This window comes from Petromyzon marinus, chromosome 56 (genome assembly GCF_048934315.1).
Source record: "Petromyzon marinus isolate PM22_M1 ecotype Great Lakes invasive population chromosome 56, UKy_Petmar_22M1.pri1.0, whole genome shotgun sequence".
Lineage (NCBI taxonomy): Eukaryota > Metazoa > Chordata > Hyperoartia > Petromyzontiformes > Petromyzontidae > Petromyzon > Petromyzon marinus.
The window spans coordinates 10,980,514-10,999,963 of NC_133722.1; the positions used below are offsets into that span (position 1 = coordinate 10,980,514).

The window sequence follows — 19,450 nt, forward strand, 5'->3', positions numbered from 1 at the left end:
GTAGCTGCAGTGACCACCGCCTTTGTTCGATGGTTAGCAGCCAAAGGCGGCTGCTGCTGCTGCTGCGACGATGCCCGGAGTTGGCGCGATGGTTGATGCTGCCTCCTTGAGTATTGTGTGGGGAGCGGCAGTGTAGCGGCTTAGGGCGCTGCGCTACAAACACGGCAACCAGAGTTCGATTCCCGCTCACGGCCAACACCAGTGACGATTATCTCAGTCGGTCCTGGGCCTCCCCTAGGTTGTCTCAGCCTGAAATGAGTACCTGCTGCATTATGTAAACATCGCCACTGGGGAGACCAAGGCGACCGGGCGTGGTGCTGGCCACCCACCCCCCCGTGTGCTGTGACGGCCTTCATAGGTGCTACTCACCAACAGCACTTGCCCCAACAGTCTGCCAAAGTCTGCCAAAGTCTGTCACAGGCTATACGGGGGATATTTGTCTTTGTGTAAATGCTTCGGTTGTGCCTCTTTGTGCTCTCTCTCTTTCTGACTTCTCCCCCCCCCACCCCCCGCGACTCCGCCCCTCGCGAGTCGTGAGCCCCCACCCCTGAGCAGACAAAGTCGCCGTGGAGTGCGTGACTCGCGGTATAAAACGGTCAGCACCGAGCCACTCCCAGCCCGGATTCACCTCTCACCTCGGCCTCTTCAAACGGTCACGCAGTGAGACTTCCCGGCTCACAGTGAGACTCCCCGGCACACAGTGAGACTCCTCGCAGTGAGACTCCCCACAGTGAGACTTCCCGGCTCGCTCCGTCTGCTGCTCGCCCTGTGAACGTCCAGGAATTGACCGCCTCTACCTCGTGGGTTCTCAACAACAAACGACATGGTGAGCCACATGTGCAGAACAGCGTACGGTACTGGACATCTGTGAAAAAGAGCTTAATCGCTCATCGGATCCCTCCTCTGGGAAAAATACAGATTCTGATTCTCATGTAGCAGCAACCTCCTGACAAGGGTCCTGAGACTCTTGGCTAAACTAAGGAGGGCATTGTTGTTTTAATTACAGTCGTGTTAGAATTGTCAGGCTGCGTGGCATTGTAGGTTACCGTCCATGCGATTTGGGGAGGTATTTTAGTCTGGCAAGCTCAATACATTCCCGCTCACGGCGCATAAATAAATAAGTGGCGAATATTTGAAACGGTCCTGGCGCCCTCCGCTAGGTCGACTCAGCCTTAAATGAGTACCTGGCGCGGTGTAGTAAACATCAGCACCGGGGAGACAAAGGCGGCCGGACTTGGTGTTATCCACCCACCCCCCTCGTGTGCCGTGCCGGCCTTCATAGGTGCTGGCGCTAACAGCACTTGCCCCAGCAGTCTGTTACAGGCTACACGGGGGAGTGGGGGAGGCGTTGTCTCCGTATAACTTGATTGACACCAGGCACACATTTGATGTGCGTATTACTTTCCGGAGCGTCTTATAATCCATAGAATACGGTCATAGCTGATTCGTTAATTTAGGATGGTTTGTATCTATGTTTGTTGACCGCACGTACCCAACCGTGCTAATCGGAGGTGCGGTTTATAAGTGGAGGTTACGGTAGTTTGGAGCACGCCACTAACGCGTGGTGGTGGTTGTTAGCGCATTGCGCTACGAATGCGGTCACATGAGTTCAATTCCAGGGCCACGTCTAATATCAGCGGCGAATCGTATCTGAACCGGTCCTGGTCAACGCGGCGTGGGGGAGGCCTTCATCCAGCAGTGGATTGAGAAATGGCTCGCTGATCTCGTCAAAGAGCTATTTTCCATCACCACGCCAACTCATCCGGTCATCATCCTCGCAACAGCAGCGGCGGCTTTCGGCTGCTCGCCATCGAACAAAGGCGGCGGTCACCGCATCATCGCGCGGCGCTTTCAGGCGCGCTTCCGCGGCCGTCTGGAACGCTCTTCCCTTCCGTTATTAGGAAGCCACTGGAGCTATGCACTTTTAAATCAACGTTCAGATCGACAAACTAATTTCATTAGAACTGATTTTTTGTGTTTAGCTTATTGTCCTTCCCCCGCACCTCTGATTAGCGCGGTTGGCTACGTACGGTGCGAAAGAAGTTTAAGGTACCTGTACATACAAGGTTTATTATGAGTTATCCAGATCGTTTTGTCTCAGGATGCAACTATAACTCACATTGTGTGGCGATGGCGGTGAGGCTGCTGCTGTGGTGGCAGTGGTGGACATGCCGAGTTGGCAACACGCGTCAATAATTATGCTGTGTCCTGAAAATAAGTAATGGGCGACGTTTCGGGTAAGGGACCTGCTGCACAGCACATGAAAGTCAAAGCCGTCTGCCTTCTCAAACAAGCTTGGGTCGGTACTGTGCTCATCTCGGTTTGTGGTCCCTGAGCCAGTGATGGAAATTCCACATTCCTATGGCCGGGAGCTCAGTGTTGGCATCGGACGACCACGGCTGACTTTCGCACTGAGTGGACACAGTGTTGTTCTCATTTTATTTACTGCAGAGGAAATATGGAGGGGAGCGGAGGGGGATATCTGAGCCCAATTTATGACCATCCAGTTATGAGGAGAGTGCTCTGGCCACAGCGCCACACGACCCGGAGAACGCTCACTCACACTAATTAATAATTCATTAACAATAATCAATCAGCATTAGTTTGTATTATTAATCAGGGTTCGTCCGTGCGCTACCCTGTGGTGAATCCATTGTTCGATTAACAATGATTTGTTTCAGAGGTTTCGGTGAGTGTGCGCGCGCACGTTGCGCTACGAACCCGGCCACCCGAGTTCGATTCCCGATTACGGCCAACACCCGGTGACGATTACTTGAGCCGGTCCTGGGCCTCCCCTAGGTCGTCTCAGCCTCAAATGAGTACCTGGTGCGGTGTGTGGTAAACATCGCCACTGGGGAGACAAAGGCAGCCGGGCGTGGTTGCTAGCCACCCACCCCCCCCCCCGTGTGCCACAGTGCCAGCCTTCATAGGCGCTACTCGCTTACAGCACTTGCCCCAACAGTCTGTTACAGGCTATACGGGGGTACTTTGTCTTTGTTGTCTTTGCACGCACAGCCCTAGCTTTGGTCGAATCCACTGCTGGATGAGGAGCACCTTCCGAGTAGCAGCCACGGCCTTTTGACGCCACGCAAATCAGAATCCGACTTTTTATATAGACTCCAGCAGGAGAAATCCGATGAGCTATGAAGCTCTTTGTTCACAAACGTCCAGTCGGTAGGGGTGGGTCAGCAATCTGCGTTTCAGCATCTCCAGAGTCGGTGGCGCACAGCGGGTTGCGACATCACAACGCGCAGGGGGCAATACGGCCCCAGTGTCTGGGCTCGTGGAGCCAGACTAAGGCACCTGGAGGAACCTCACGGGGCAGCGGCAATGCTCAAAGCTCAGATGGCCAGACGAGGCGACCTTTAGCATGCTTAGGGTTCAGTCCTAATGCCCGAGGCTCAGCAAGCCAGATTAAGGCAACGTTGGGGTTCTTGGGGTTCAGTGTTAATACCCGATGCCTCGGGTTCACTGCCTCCCAGTGTTGGCTGCACTGCTGCATCTCACCCAGCGCCTCACCCCACACCTCACCCACACCGCACCCCGCGTCTCTCCCCACACCTCACCCCACGTCTCACCTCACCTCTCACCCCACGTCTCAGCCCTCGTCTCACCCCACATATCTCTCTACACCTCACCTCTCACCCCACGACTCTCCCCACGTCTCTCTCCACCTCTCTCTCCACCTCTCACCCGACGTCTCACCTCACACCTCACCCACACCTCACCCCGTGTCTCTCCCCAAACCTCACCTCACCTCTCTCTCCACCTCTCACCCCACGTCTCACCCCACACCTCACCCACACCTCTCCCCGTGTCTCTCCCCACACCTCACCTCACCTCTCTCTCCACCTCTCACCCCACATCTCACCCCACACCTCACCCACACCTCTCCCCGTGTATCTCCCCAAACCTGACCTCACCTCTCTCTCCACCTCTCACCCCACGTCTCACCCCACACCTCACCCACACCTCTCCCTGTGTCTCTCCCCAAACCTCACCTCACCTCTCTCTCCACCTCTCACCCCACGTCTCACCCCACACCTCACCCACACCTCTCCCCGTGTCTCTCCCCAAACCTCACCTCACCTCTCTCTCCACCTCTCACCCCACACCTCACCCACCCCTCTCCCTGTGTCTCTCCCCAAACCTCACCTCACCTCTCTCTCCACCTCTCACCCCACGTCTCACCCCACACCTCACCCACACCTCACCCCGTGTCTTTCCCCAAACCTCACCTCACCTCTCTCTCCACCTCTCACCCCACGTCTCACCCCACACCTCACCCACACCTCTCCCCGTGTCTCTCCCCACACCTCACCTCACCTCTCTCTCCACCTCTCACCCCACATCTCACCCCACACCTCACCCACACCTCTCCCCGTGTATCTCCCCAAACCTGACCTCACCTCTCTCTCCACCTCTCACCCCACCTCTCACCCCACGTCTCACCCCACACCTCACCCACACCTCTCCCCAAACCTCACCTCACCTCTTTCTCCACCTCTCACCCCACGTTTCTCCCCCCCCCCCTAACCCACCATGCACGGAGCGCAGCGCGAGTGCATCTCCGTGCACATCGGCCAGGCCGGGGTGCAGATGGGCAACGCGTGCTGGGAGCTCTACTGCCTCGAGCACGGCATCGGGCCCGACGGGCGGCCGCTCGACGCGACGGTCCCCGTTTCCAAGGACGACTCCTCGTCCACCTTCTTCGGCGAGACCGACTCCGGCAAACGCGTGCCCCGCGCCGTCTTCGTCGACCTCGAGCCGTCCGTCATCGGTACGCGGCCCGCCCGCTCTCGCTCCTCTCGCGTGAAGCCGCCGATGGAAATTCCACGTTGCTATGTCCGAAGGTGGCGATCGGTGCGGGGAGCGAGTCTACCTGCCGGGCGACCACTGTTGATCTTCCCGTCGAGTGTTTACTCATTTTATCGGCCCCGCAGGGATGGTGATGATGGTGACCCGAGGCAACCACGAACCGGGATTTGAACTCAGCCGCGTTCCGATCGCGAGCCGCTCGCTGTGGTGCCGCTGAGCCACGCGGCCAGGCGCAGCAGCGCTGCGCTCGCAGCTCGCAGCGCTGTTCGGTCGCCCGCTAAGAATTCGGATTCTTGCACAAAACGATCCCTTCGGGCTTTCTTTTCATTTCAATCTCCTCCCCCCCCCCCCCCATTGTCATTGCGTCCGCGCGATCAGCGTCTCGTAACGAGACGGAGAATCCAGCAGGAAATCTCGCAGCGTCCAACGCGCCGTGCCCCGCCGTGAACAGCTGGGCAGGAGATGTTTCACAACGGTCAGCGGCGCCACTGGCCTTGCCGCCCAGAGGGCGCCGGTTCGATTCCACATCCCGGTGCGGCCGTTGAAACAATGGGGGGAGGGGGCACGTTTCTTAAATCCCCTCCCTCCAGCGCAGCGTCTGTCCACACAGCATCAGTGGGACCTGCGTTCACCAGTCGGCAGGTCGCGTGTGATGGGGTAAAGTGTGGGTACTTCCATCCCTTCCAAAACGTCTGACCAGTGTGGAAGAGTAGGCCCCGACGCATACTCTGGATGTGGCTCCTTATCTATAGAAGCCCCCACTAAATTGGAGGCCCCTTCCAGCAGCAGTGACGTGAGCAGGAAATTTCAGGGCCGCGCCTTTATCTTTTGTTTCTCAGCCAGCATCCGAGGGCCGCATTGACCTTCAAATGCAAACTGGGATGTACGCACCACGTGTGGTCACATTCTTTCGCACTGTACATAGCCAACCGTGCTCATCGGAGGTGCGGATGCAGGCAAAGTGAGTGGGGGGGGGGCACGTGACTGCCTGTAACCCAGCGCCGTGGAGGCAGCGGTGAAAGTTGATGGATAACCGCACAGATCTTGTTAAACCCCCTCCTCCCCTTGGGGTGTCGAGAGGGTGCCCTACCCTGGCTCGCCAGGAGACGGTGGGGCAACAAATATGTGGACTCCACCTGTTCCATCTGTATGGGATCGAGCGTTGACTTTCTTTGCATGCGTGGGTTTTTTCTCAGGGTGCTACGGTTTTATCCAACGCGTAAAAACACTCATATATTGGCCGGTAACATCTTAAAATGTAGAGGACCGCAGAGCTTTGGTGGGTGAATTTTGCACGTGCTCACCGTGTGGCTGCTGCTGCCTCCTCCTGGCGTGCAGCGCGTCACACATTGAAATGACAATAATTAATAATTATTAACTATTATTATTAATTGCGGGGCGGGCAGGAGGGGTTGGTATTTGCATGGCGATTGCGAGATTCGAGGAGGAAGCATCTGGGGCGGACTGCAACCACAGGAGGAAGCCGTGGTTCTCGCTTCTGCTGCATCGAGTGCAGAGCGCCACAGTGGCTATGAGATGTTAACTACCTCGCCTGGTATGCAGGAGGTCGTGGGGTTCAATCTCGACCCTGACGATGCCTGTTGTATATTTGGAGTCTGCGTGTCTCTCTCCTCGTAGTCGCGTGGATCCCCCGGCTTTTCCCTCACCATTTATAATCAACATCACACGTTTAGAGTATTTGGCTGCTATAAATTTCCGCATTATGACGATAAGCCACTTTGTTGAGCTATAATTTGTGATGGCCTGGTCGCTTCTGAAAAAGAGCTGTATAGCTCAGTGTGGCCTAAGCCTGGTAAAATAAAAATAAAAGTTAACAAAATCGTGTAAACAGAGGCCCGCCCGTGCGGGGGGGGGGGCGGTGGTAAAGTGGGCAATCGCCCTCCACAAACCCTCGCATTGTTTAGACAGCGCATGCCATCTAAGAGACAGGTACAAGTCACGTGAATGCAGCCTTGCGCAAGACAATCATCTGGCCGCTCACAAAATGTTCTGCTGGCTGCGGCCACTCCGTGTGCGCGGTGCCCCCCTCCCCCCCCCCCCCCCGCCTGTGTGCCCGTCCAGGTGAGATCCGCACGGGCGCGTACCGCCAACTCTTCCACCCCGAGCAGCTGATCACGGCCAAGGAGGACGCGGCCAACAACTACGCGCGCGGCCACTACACCGTGGGCAAGGAGATCGTGGAGCCGGTGCTCGACCGCATCCGCAAGCTGGTGCCTACCACGTGGCACCCCGTGCTGCCTACCACACACCACGTGCCGCCTACCACACACCGCGTGCCGCCTACCACGTGGCACCGCGTGCCGCCTACCACGCGGCACCGCGCAGCACCCGCGGCACCGGCCGTGTCAGTGTCGTAGCCAGCGTCGGCGTCACCGACGGTGCCAGCGCTGGCACCGTCATGGGCGACAACGTTAGCGCCAGAGGAGGCTTCAGAATCGGCGTCAACACGAGCATCAGAATCGTCAACAGCAGCAGCAGCAGATGGGTGTCCACAGAGCACGACCTCCGTCTAAGATTTCCGATTGGAAGTTTCCATCTCAGTGCCGAGAGCAGCGGTCACATTTGTCCAGAATTGGGCCGCTACATTTTTGTGGTGCTGTAACCGTTTACTGCTGGCAAAGACCGCCGGCGCCGGGGCTCCTCACGGCTAGAAGGGAGGAGGCGGCGTCCGGCAGTCGAGACGAACCACAGCGCGGCAGCAACAGACAAGGGAGGGAGCACGGAGCGGGGAGACGGAGCGACGAGATCGGCTCGCGCGCCGGTGCTCGACGGATCGTGGTGTCGCGTGAACGATGACGATGGGGGCTCGGGGGGGGGGGGGGGGGGGTAGCCTCCATCCAGCAGTGGATAGAACCTGCCCGATGACGACGATAACATTACCCGTTGCATGTGCGTCCTCCTCGCAGGCCGACAACTGCTCGGGGCTGCAGGGCTTCCTGATCTTCCACAGCTTCGGCGGCGGCACCGGCTCGGGCTTCACCTCGCTGCTCATGGAGCGCCTCTCCGTCGACTACGGCAAGAAGTCCAAGCTGGAGTTCTCCGTCTACCCGGCGCCGCAGGTGTCCACCGCCGTGGTGGAGCCCTACAACTCCATCCTCACCACCCACACCACGCTGGAGCACTCGGACTGCTCCTTCATGGTGGACAACGAGGCCATCTACGACATCTGCCGCCGCAACCTGGACATCGAGCGCCCCACCTACACCAACCTCAACCGCCTCATCGGCCAGATCGTGTCGTCCATCACCGCCTCGCTGCGCTTCGACGGCGCCCTCAACGTCGACCTCAACGAGTTCCAGACCAACCTGGTGCCCTACCCGCGCATCCACTTCCCGCTGGTCACCTACGCGCCGGTCATCTCGGCCGAGAAGGCCTACCACGAGCAGCTGTCCGTCGCCGAGATCACCAACGCCTGCTTCGAGCCGGCCAACCAGATGGTGAAGTGCGACCCCCGCCACGGCAAGTACATGGCCTGCTGCGTGCTCTACCGCGGCGACATCGTGCCCAAGGACGTCAACGCCGCCATCGCCGCCATCAAGACGCGCCGCACCATCCAGTTCGTCGACTGGTGCCCCACCGGCTTCAAGGTGCCGTCCGGAGCGTGGTTGTGGCTGGGTGACTTCGATATGCCGGTCGGTTGCCGGTTATCGAAAGTCGGGGGAAACCGGCCGGTGGTCGATGGCGGTGGAAGTTTCGTGACGGATGCTCGGAGTGAAACTTGCCACTGTTGTCCCAATCTGCCAGACGCGAGTTGCCGCGAGGCGAGGTCGAGCCGTCGCCCTCTCCGGGTGGAAACTCGCGTGGCGCGTCGCTGTGGCAGCGTCCTTTCATTTCTCGGCTACAAAGGAAAAAACTTTGTGGCTGAAAATCCATTTTTTTTAAAACGTTTGTGGCCCTTCCCCCGCACCTCCGATTATTACGATTGGCTACGTACGGTGCAAAAGAAGTTCAACATACACGCATACAAAACTGTTGCGTTTCTTGCTTTAGACATCTCTACGTGTGTGGCAATCTGATAACCGATAATTATCTTGGTCTCGCGGTTACCTTGCCGATGCAACGACTGTGGAGCGACTTGGCCGCTCGCCACGGGGTTATCGGCGCGTGAAGGACAGGGTCTCTGAGTGGCGGCGGTGCAGTCCGCATTGCCGTGTGGGTCACAGAGCTGGACATTTGACCCGAGCGGCTTGATAATAAATTCAAAGTTTCAGATCGACTTTGTGCGTAACCAGGTGGGGAAAAGCAAAACAAACTGCAAGCACCGCCGGATTCTGGTGCACGAGCGCAGGGAGTCCGAGAGGGATGCTCAGAAACGATCTTAGCAAGCCAGAGTGGAGGGGACGTGGCGGGCGAGGGACGTCAGTCCACAGTCGTGGCTGCGTCGGCTCGACCGTGGTGTTGCAAAAGAAGCGCGGAGAGAGTGGTGGGCTCCGAATTACACCGAGCGACGGCAGGAGGGTCGCACACGGATGTTGGGAAACTTCCCTTCCGTGGGCGTCGAGGAGGTGCCACTGCTGTATATGGGATCGAGTGTTGCCACCTCACACCCGTTGGGTTTACTCCGGGTGCTCCGGTTTCCCAGAGCTTGGGCAATCGTTGGCGCCTGGCTGCTGCCTTCCCGCTCGTCCGTGGTCCCCCCTCGCGGTGCGTGACGAATGATCGTCTCGTATTGCACCTCGCCAAACCCTATACTAAACTAAAACGACTAAATAATAAACTGTTTTTTATTTCACCAGGTAAGGCCCATTGAGCTACAAGGAAGTGGCTTATTGTCACGTGGAAATGTACAACAGCCAAAGTCACGTAGAAGGGAAACAATAAAATAAGAAATATTATTATTTTATTGTTTCCCTTCTACGTGACTTTACCGAAAGAACCAAGAATATGAATCCCTGCAGTCACGAAAACTTTAAATCAAAACAGCCATATACTCTGAACGCGTGATGTTGATTATAAATGTGGAGGGCAACACCGGAGGACCCGGAGAAAAATCCATGCAACCGTGGGGAGAGAGAGAGACACGCAGACTCCAAATATACAGCAGGTATCAGTCGGTATTGAACCCACAACCTTCTTCATACCAGGCGAGGTAGTTAACATCTCCTAGCCACCATCATTACCAAACATGCTGGCAACAAACACGTGTGCCAAGACTCAGCGAGGCTTCTCCCCATGTAAATATATATTACTGGCATTAATACTAATCAACAACGAAATATCGATGATGGAACATAAGGAAGAAAAAATAAGCCCAAGTATAACATTGTCAAAATGCTGCTTGGTCTTCCTCCGATTGGCTACTCGCTGGGTTCATCGCGCAGCGCTCTAACCACTGCGCCATCCACCTGTCACCCTCCCCGGCACGCCGTGCCAACGCAGGTTGGCATCAACTACCAGCCGCCCACCACGGTGCCGGGCGGCGACCTGGCCAAGGTGCAGCGTGCCGTGTGCATGCTAAGCAACACCACGGCCATCGCTGAGGCGTGGGCCCGGCTGGACCACAAGTTCGACCTCATGTACGCCAAGCGGGCCTTCGTGCACTGGTACGTGGGTGAGGGCATGGAGGAGGGGGAGTTCGCGGAGGCGCGCGAGGACATGGCTGCGCTGGAGAAGGACTACGAGGAGGTGGGCGTCGACTACGCTGACGGGGACGGAGAAGAGTGCGAAGAGTACTAGGGCCACCGTCGTCGTCGTCAGCCGTGATCTATCCACTGCTGGCTGTGCGCGCAATCAGTGTTAGGGCGCCCGTCATCCTCTTCGTCAGTGTTATCGTCATCATCAGCCGTGATCTATCCACCATTGCGTGCTAGATGTACATCATCATCGCCATCACAAGTAGTTCCGTGAGGTCCTCTTCCACGGCCCATTCTCTGACGACACATTGCGACGATCCACTGTTTACTGTGAGAGTACCAGAGTACACATTTAATCTGTCTTGTCACGATACGAATACAATATGGTTCAGATTTTTATTTTCATAAAACCATTAAAAACGTGTATTTGAAAGTAGGTGCTAATGTAGAGTGGATACTATGTTGATGAGGCTTAGTTTGTTTTGCTTGCTTCAAACTGAAAACACGATCAGAACCTCGGGGCCACTCCAGGCCTTAGCACACCGCACACAGAAGCCTACGCAGAGCCCACGTCTGAGCAATCAACTTGGTTGCATGCAACTGAATTGCGTACATGTGGACGTATCTGCAACCGATTGCTCAACGACGGTTGATTTTCAGACCGAATATCCCAACAATTATGGGGAAGGATGATGCCTCCTCCACCTGTCGTAATATCACCTCCAGCCAGGACGTGTTTATTCTGGACATCTGTATTAAAAAAAAAAAATAATTGAAACACGCGTTTTTTATTATTTAGATTATTTGGCTGCTTAAAATTTCCACATGAGCGACTTTGTTGAGCTATCATTTGTGGCCAAGTTGCTTTTGAAAAATAAGATAATAGCTCAATGGGTTTTACTTGGTAAAATAAAAAAGTATATTTTTTATGTTTTTTGTAATTTTCGTACCTTTCCTACACTTTGCACTGCTATTGTGTTTTTGTATTGTTTGTTGTTGTAACGTTCTGACCCCGTGCCCCTACTGGACATCTGTCAAAAATAGATTTTTAGCTCATTGGATTCCTACAGTATAAATAAATATTCTGATTCTGATTAAATCAAAGGTTGGAGACGCTTCTTCTTGGTGAGATCTCTGTTTTTGCACCACCGATTTGCACTGTTGGCTACATAAGGTTCAACAACAAAGTACAACATACATACATAGAGACCCATGTCTCACACAGAGACCCATAGACTCGCACTGCAATGTACGCTTCCAGATGCGCTTCTGCATCCTTCTGGAACGCTCTTCATTTCGACATTAGGAAGCCCCTGGAGCTATGATCTATTAAATCATCATCATCATCTATAAATTGACAAACTCATTTCGTTCGAACTGTGTTTAGTTTGTTGTCCTTCCCGCGCACCTCCGATTTGCACGTTTGACTACTTGCGGTGCAAAATAAATTCAACTACGTACACACCTACACACCTACAGGTGTTTAGATGGACACTAGCTCCAGGTGACTGAGTTGCGAATTGTCGAGAGCCGTTGGGTTGCGCAACCGATGGCTCTGGAAAGGACCCGGCCCAGACCAGAGTGAGGCCCTCGCACGCAGAGGCAAAGTCCACAGGAAACCCGCGCGCTATGCTGACAATCCCCAATATTGCGAGTCGCTTTGCTGCAGCATTCACGTACGAATGTGACCTTGGCTTTAGCCGAGGTGTGCAAGACTGCCCCGCTCTGGCCATTACACAAAGACCCCCCTTATACTCTTTGGTTCTATTCGGTAAAGTCACGTAGGTAAAAAATAAAACAACAAAAATCACGACGTTTCGGCCACAACACAAGTGGCCTTCGTCAGGTGAAGGGACCGTACTGTCCAGAGGACAGCGTTGGAGTGAAGACAGCCAAGCCCAGACTTGGGACAAGTCCTGTTAGCGAGCATCTATTAAGGCTGGCACAGTAAACGAAGGGGTGGGTGGCCGGCACCACGCCCGACCACCTTTGTCTCCCCAGTAGTGATGTTACACACGGCCAGTAACTTGTTTTTTTTAGGCTGAGCCAACCTAGAACAGGCCCAGATCTGGCTCGGATATCACCTGCCCCACTGATGTTAACCGGGTGGCCGTGTTCGGAGCGCGGTGTGTTAACCGCTGCGCCAGTAAAACAGAAATTATTGAACGGATTCGTCACCGCATGTCGCGAAAATTTAACTTGTCACCGCCCCCCCACCCAGTGCCGGATGATCCTAATAGCAAATATAGCTACGTATGTAGTAGCTACATATGTGGTGGCACTTTCAAGGGCCCTGCGCTAAGTGTTTTCGAGCTACCAATTCCGGTTCAGTGATTCTGCACTTGCTCTATTACTATAGTACTATACCTTCTTCAACTTGTATGAACGACTGGGCGTTTAAGGTTAGCGATTTGTCGTATTATCTGGCTGTAAATTAATTTACTACGCAAGTAAAACATTGGTGTTTTCATATTTACGTGTTTTTATTTTATTTAGGGCACCTTTATAACATCACATGCTACAGGCCCCGCACCTAGCTTAACCCGGCACTACCCCCTCCCCACCGGCAAGCTGACACAACGATGAACGCACGCGTGAACGTACGGCCATCCCGGTGAGCTCTCTTAGGAACAGTTGACGGATGACGCCGCAGCCGACGCGTGCCTGAATGCATGCGCGTGCGTCTCAAATACAAACGCGGAAACATCTCGGCGTCTGCCGCTCGTTCTAGCACAGGGGCCGTCAACCGAAATAACAATGAGAGACATTGTTTTCGAAATCGGTGGAAAAAGAATAACACCTCAGTATGGTGAAAACGAGACGGTGGTGGTTCTTAGAGCCACATGGGGTGGCAGGTTGCAGACCCCCGCGCGTTGTGCTGTGTGCAACTGGAGTTCCCATAGTCTCCAACAGGGGCGTGACAACAATCTTGACTTAAAGGTTTCGTGACTTTCGTGAACTATCTCCGTGACTTTACCGAAAGACCCAAAGAACAGGGGCGTGACAGCCCACTGCTACTAACACTGCCGCCAAGATCTTGGCCGGGCGGTCGCGACAGCGTTGGTGTACGGTGCTATTTCAGGAATATTTTGATGTTTTTTTCCTGGATTTTCTGTTTGCACAGTCACATAATCACTTTAAGATGTTTTCTTGTTCATGTTTTTGTTTGTTGCGGTTACATCCGATTCAAGAGCCGAATGGCTCACAGGGCTATACCAAATAAATTAACTATGGAACTAACTATGGAACAGTGGTGGCTCCGCTGCACTTGGCCGCCTGCAATCCCAGCAACGTGGAAATAGTAGCGAGGGCTCGGTGGATCGCCGCACAAATGTTGACAATATTTTCCATGAAAATATTGGCTACAACCGGAGATAAGGGAGAACCCATTTGTAGAATGTTCCATTCCAGGTGAAGTATGTATTGGTGAGGCAGTCTCACCAGGGCCGGTACATCAGCATTCAATCCTTGTTGGACCAAATCTTCAATTATCGCAATGGTATTAGGCACAGGAACTTTGGTGAACAAATAAACTACATCGAAACTAACGAGCAAATCACCTGATGACAGTGAGATGTCTTTAATTGACGATACCAGGTGAGCTGAGTTAAGTACAGAAGAGGTGGTCTTACCAGTGAATGGCTGCAAGGTCTCAGACAGATATCGGGCCAGTTTGTAGGTGGGTGAGCCAATGGTGGAGACGATGGGACGATGGGATAAAGGGGTGTACCTTCTTCGTGGATTTTTGGTAAGCCAGACAATCTGGGTGGTCTAGCAGCAGAAGGTTTATTATGAAAACCGTTTGGTCTGTTAAATTAATGAGGCTGAATCAGTGATGATACTGTTCGTTTTTGTACCGAAGCTGTTGGTGGAATCTCTTTTAATTAATGTAGCTACCATCATTAAGTAAGTCCTGAATTTTGTTATTGTACATGATGACCGTGGCATTGCCCATGTCGGCTGTGAGGATGACGATACTGTATCATCCCTCTTTTTCAATTAAGATAACTCAAAACGGTCACCCTTACTGATGTTGCTGACTGGTATCTTAGCACTTTTGAGGGTTGCAGTGATTTCAGATCTTGTCATGTCTGCAGCGATGTGTCCCAAACCCTTAAGAGCTACATCGATCTGGGCAATAATGTCATTTACTGGTATGTGTATGACTATGGGTATCCATTGCCGGCTGGGTTATTCATTTGAATCAACATCATAATGCATGCACATCATGAAAGCTCGTTGTTGTTGTACTTCCTGTAGATTGTGTGCACTAAAATAGCCGTACCAACGGTAATCCCAATTGAAGTTTTGCTTAAATGCATTGTGTGCTGTACTAGTAACGAATTGGCACGTTATGTTTACGTGACAAACCTTAATAATCGGCTTTCGGGTGGTGGTGGCAGGTTTTACGACACATTAATATATTTACGCGATCTAACCCAAAACATCTTTATTCTGGATGACATTAGTAACAAAAGCCTACAATGAGGAAAACAAGTATTTGATCCCCTGCTGATTTTGTACGTTTGCCCACTGACAAAGAAATGATCAGTTTATAATTTTAATGGTAGGTTTATTTGAACAGTGAGAGATAGAATAACAACAAAAAATCCAGAAAAACGCATGTCAAAAATGTTATAAATTGATTCGTATTTTAATGAAGGAAATAAGAATTTGACCCCCTCTCAATCAGAAAGATTTCTGGCTCCCAGGTGTCTTTTATACAGGTAACGAGCTGAGATTAGGAGCACAATCTTAAAGGGAGTGCTCCTAATCTCAGCTTGTTACCTGTATAAAAGACACCTGTCCACAGAAGCAATCAATCAATCAGATTCAAAACTCTCCACCATGGCCAAGACCAAAGAGCTCTCCAAGGATGTCAGGGAAAAGTTTGTAGACCTACACTAGGCTGGAATGGGCTACAAGACCATTGCCAAGCAGCTTGGTGAGAAGGTGACAACAGTTGGTGCGATTATTCGCAAACAGAAGAAACACAAAAGAACTGCCAATCTCCATCGGCCAGGGGCTCCATGCAAGATCTCACCTCGTGGAGTTGCAATGATCATGAGAACGGCGAGGAATCAGCCCAGAACTACACGGGAGAATCTTGTCAATGATCTCAAGGCAGCTGGGACCATAGTTACCAAGAAAACAATTGGTAACACACTACGCCGTGAAGGACTGAAATCCTGCAGCGCCTGCAAGGTCCCCCTGCTCAAGAACGCACATATACATGCCCGTCTGAAGCTTGCCAATGAACATCTGAATGATTCAGAGGACAACTGGGTGAAAGTGTTGTGGTCAGATGAGACCAAAATTGAGCTATTTGGCATCAACTCAACTCGCCGTGTTTGGAGGAGGAGGAATGCTGCCTATGACCCCAAGAACACCATCCCCACCGTCAAACATGGAAGTGGAAACATTATGCTTTGGGGGTGTTTTTCTGCTAAGGGGACAGGACAACTTCACCGCATCAAAGAGACGATGGACGGGGCCATGTACCGTCAAATCTTGGTTGAGAACCTCCTTCCCTCAGCCAGGGCATTGAAAATGGGTCGTGGATGGGTATTCCAGCATGACAATGACCCAAAACACACGGCCAAGGCAACAAAGGAGTGGCTCAAGAAGAAGCACATTAAGGTCCTGGAGTGGCCTAGCCAGTCTCCAGACCTTAATCCCATAGAAAATCTGTGGAGCTGAAGGTTTGAGTTGCCAAACGTCAGCCTCGAAACCTTAATGACTTGGAGAAGATCTGCAAAGAGGAGTGGGACAAAATCCCTCCTGAGATGTGTGCAAACCTGGTGGCCAACTACAAGAAACGTCTGACCTCTGTGATTGCCAACAAGGGTTTTGCCAACAAGTACTAAGTCATGTTTTGCAGAGGGGTCAAATACTTATTTCCCTCGTTAAAATGGAAATCAATTAATAACATTTTTGACATGCGTCTTTCTGGATTTTGTTGTTGTTATTCTGTCTCTCACTGTTCAAATAAACCTACCATTAAAATTATAGACTGATCATTTCTTTGTCAGTGGGCAAACGTACAAAATCAGCAGGGGATCAAATACTTTTTTTCCCTCACTGTACGTGTTAAACTGGGATCGAGTGTTTCCTCTGCACACGCGTGGGTTTTCTCCAGGCGCTTGGGTTTCCTCTAACACTACAAAACACATCGACTGGCTGATAACGTCTTCAATATATAAAGGACCGCAGAGCTTTGGGAAAATTGGCACCAGCTCGCCACCGAGTTGCAGCCTCATCCGTGATTCATTCTCTCGCCTCTTGAGTAGTTTTCTCCCTTCTAGGGCGAGCGGATACTGTGGCTGCGGCGTGTTACAAGTGGCAATGATAATTATTATTATTAGTGAGTATTGTTGACAATAATTACACTGTGTAACAATTTTTTTTAATTCCTGGGTAGTGTTATTTTCCTAATTGCTTATGCCTCAAAAGTACAGAAAATGGCTATTATTCCCTACAAACTTTGCTTTTGTGACCAGGACAGTGCTATTTTGAAATTTACCTATTTTCCAGAACATTCCTGATAGATTCAGAGCCGAGTAAACTTGGAGTAGCTTCTAGAACATTCGAGAACTTTCCACTAATATAAATAGTAGTATAAATACAATAGCCTTAAACCCACCAGTTCAGTTTAGTTCCAGCTGCCTAAGTGGATACATATCTGTATTTTTCTAAGATGTATCAATAGGCAGGAAGCATCCGGCAGACACATTTTGCTATGTCTGTGGCCAATTTATCAAGACAAGAGCGAAAAAGTACTCTGTGGAAGCATCTGCGAAGATGTGAGGCCAACAAGGCATATTTCGGCATGCCTGTTGGGGTTAAAGACAAACCCTGGGCACCTCATTTCACCTGCGAGCAATGCAAAAAAAACTCTGGAAGGTAAGATGGACAATTGTTGCTCGAAATTTTGTCATAAAAATTTTTTAAAATGTAAAAAATTGTAAAAGTATTTAATTTAAAAATGTTTTACAATTTTCAATGTTATTGAAAAAATATATGAGAAATGTTGCGAGAATCTCTGACACATTAGTCATGGGTGAAATAAATGAATTTGGCGGGAACCCACCGATCACTCAAGCACCTGCTACTTCTGCATGATGGACCGGCAAGAATGCACCTGCTATCACGTATCCGGACCTTCCTTCATCCATCACCCCGGTGCCACACTGCCATAAGCTCCCCATACCCACTCCTCCGGAGAACAGCCGTCTTAAGAGAGCAGCAAGTCAAAAAGCGAGGAAGACGTTGTAGATCCAGATGACAATTTCAGAGGTGGAGGTGAAGAGAGAAACCCATACTACCCCAACAAAAAAGACCTCAACGACTTGATCAGAGATCTTGGTCTCACCAAGTCCAATGCCGAGCTTTTGATGTCTAGGCTCAAGCAGTGGAAGTTGGATAAAAGTCGCAGATCAGAGGAAGCGTCACCAAACTTTTTGCAGCTTCTTCACCCGTCAAGATGGGCTCTGCTTCTGCCACAATGTGACCCGTCTGTTCGAGGCAATCGGAATCGCCTGTAACCAGAATGAGTGGAGCCTCAAAGCCGTGCTGCTCTATAATGGTAAGAAGTACCCGTCTCTCCCCCAGGCTCACTCGGTGCACCTCAAAGAGGATTACAACAGCATCAAGACCTTGCTGGACGCCTTGAAGTATGATGAGCACGGCTGGGAGGTCATCGGAGACTTCAAAATGGTGGCATTCCTGATGGGTCTCCAAGGCTGTTTTACCAAGTTTCCCTGCTATCTTTGCCTTTGGGACAACAGGGACACCAAGGCGCACTACCACAGGCGGGACTGGCCACAGCGGACCGAGTTCTCAGTGGGGAGGAACAACGTCAAGTGGGAGCCATTGGTGGACCCCGGAAGGTGCTGATGCCATCACTGCACATCAAATTGGGCCTCGTGAAACAATTTGTCAGAGCTGTAGGTAAGGAGTCGGCAGCCTTCAAGTACCTTCAAGACTTCTTCCCTAAGTTTTCTGAGGCAAAGGTCAAAGCCGGTGTCTTCATCGGACCACAGAAAAAGAAGATCCTGGAGTGCAATTCCCCAAAAAGCTCCCTGGTAAGGAGAAAGCGGCTTGGGACAGCTTTGTCGCAGTGGTTCGTGGCTTCATGGGCAATCACAAGGTCGAAAACTATGTGGAGCTGGTTGAGACTGGTGAAGAACTATGGTACAACAGGCTGTAGGATGTCCCTCAAAGTCCATCTCCTTGATGCCCATCTTGATAAATTCAAGGAGAACTGGAAGCGTACTCGGAGGAGCAAGGCGAGCGCTTCCACCAGGATAAACTGGACTTTGAACGCCGCTACCAAGGACAGTATAACGAGAACATGATGGGAGACTACATTTGGGGGCTGATTCGTGAAAGTGATTTACAGTATAATCGTAAATCTCGAAAAACTACTCACTTTTAAATCTTTTGTAGTAATTTTTGTATCACTTTAGTATAAATACATGTTAATTTTGATTCATGTTGTTTTTTCTGACTTTGTGAACGAAAATACACAAATTTGCCAGTTCTCTCATTGAAAACAGGTAAATTTCAAAATATCACTGTCGTGGTTACAAAAACAAAGTTTGTGGCGAATAATAGCCACTTCCTATACTTTTTAGGCATAACCATTTAGGAAATAACACTTACTACCCAGGAACAAATTTTTTGTTACATCGTGTTATCAACCTGGACTACATGGCAGGCTGTTAGGCCCGCCCCCAACTCCTGCCAACCCCGCCTACTTTTACATAGCCACACCTACTTTAGCATAGCCACGCCCTACTTTTACACAGCCTCGCCCACTCAACCATTCGCGCCGCTCACAGTGGCCCCCACCTGTGTTTAATGTACTTCTATGTTCCCACATCTAGTATGATGAAGTATGGTCAAAAAGCCCCCCTCTCCATGATCCACAACACTGCGTGTGTGGGGGGAGGGGGGGCTATTTAACCATCCAGCAGTGGACCTACAAACAGGGCTGTGTACAGGTGCACGCGTGCGGAGAATCAACACAAGCGGCC

At 51.7% G+C, this 19,450-nt stretch overlaps 1 protein-coding gene across 1 annotated transcript; it reads left to right on the forward strand.

The window, feature by feature from the left end:
- The first annotated feature begins 561 nt into the window (after positions 1 to 561).
- LOC116954703 (tubulin alpha-1 chain-like) lies at positions 562 to 11,530 on the forward strand. The gene is made up of 5 exons (XM_032975405.2): positions 562 to 826; positions 4,558 to 4,780; positions 6,901 to 7,049; positions 7,746 to 8,426; positions 10,219 to 11,530. The coding sequence occupies exons 1-5, from the start codon at positions 824 to 826 to the stop codon at positions 10,513 to 10,515; spliced, it is 1,353 nt and encodes a 450-aa protein (XP_032831296.1). The 5' UTR covers positions 562 to 823; the 3' UTR covers positions 10,516 to 11,530.
- The last annotated feature ends 7,920 nt before the right edge of the window (positions 11,531 to 19,450 follow it).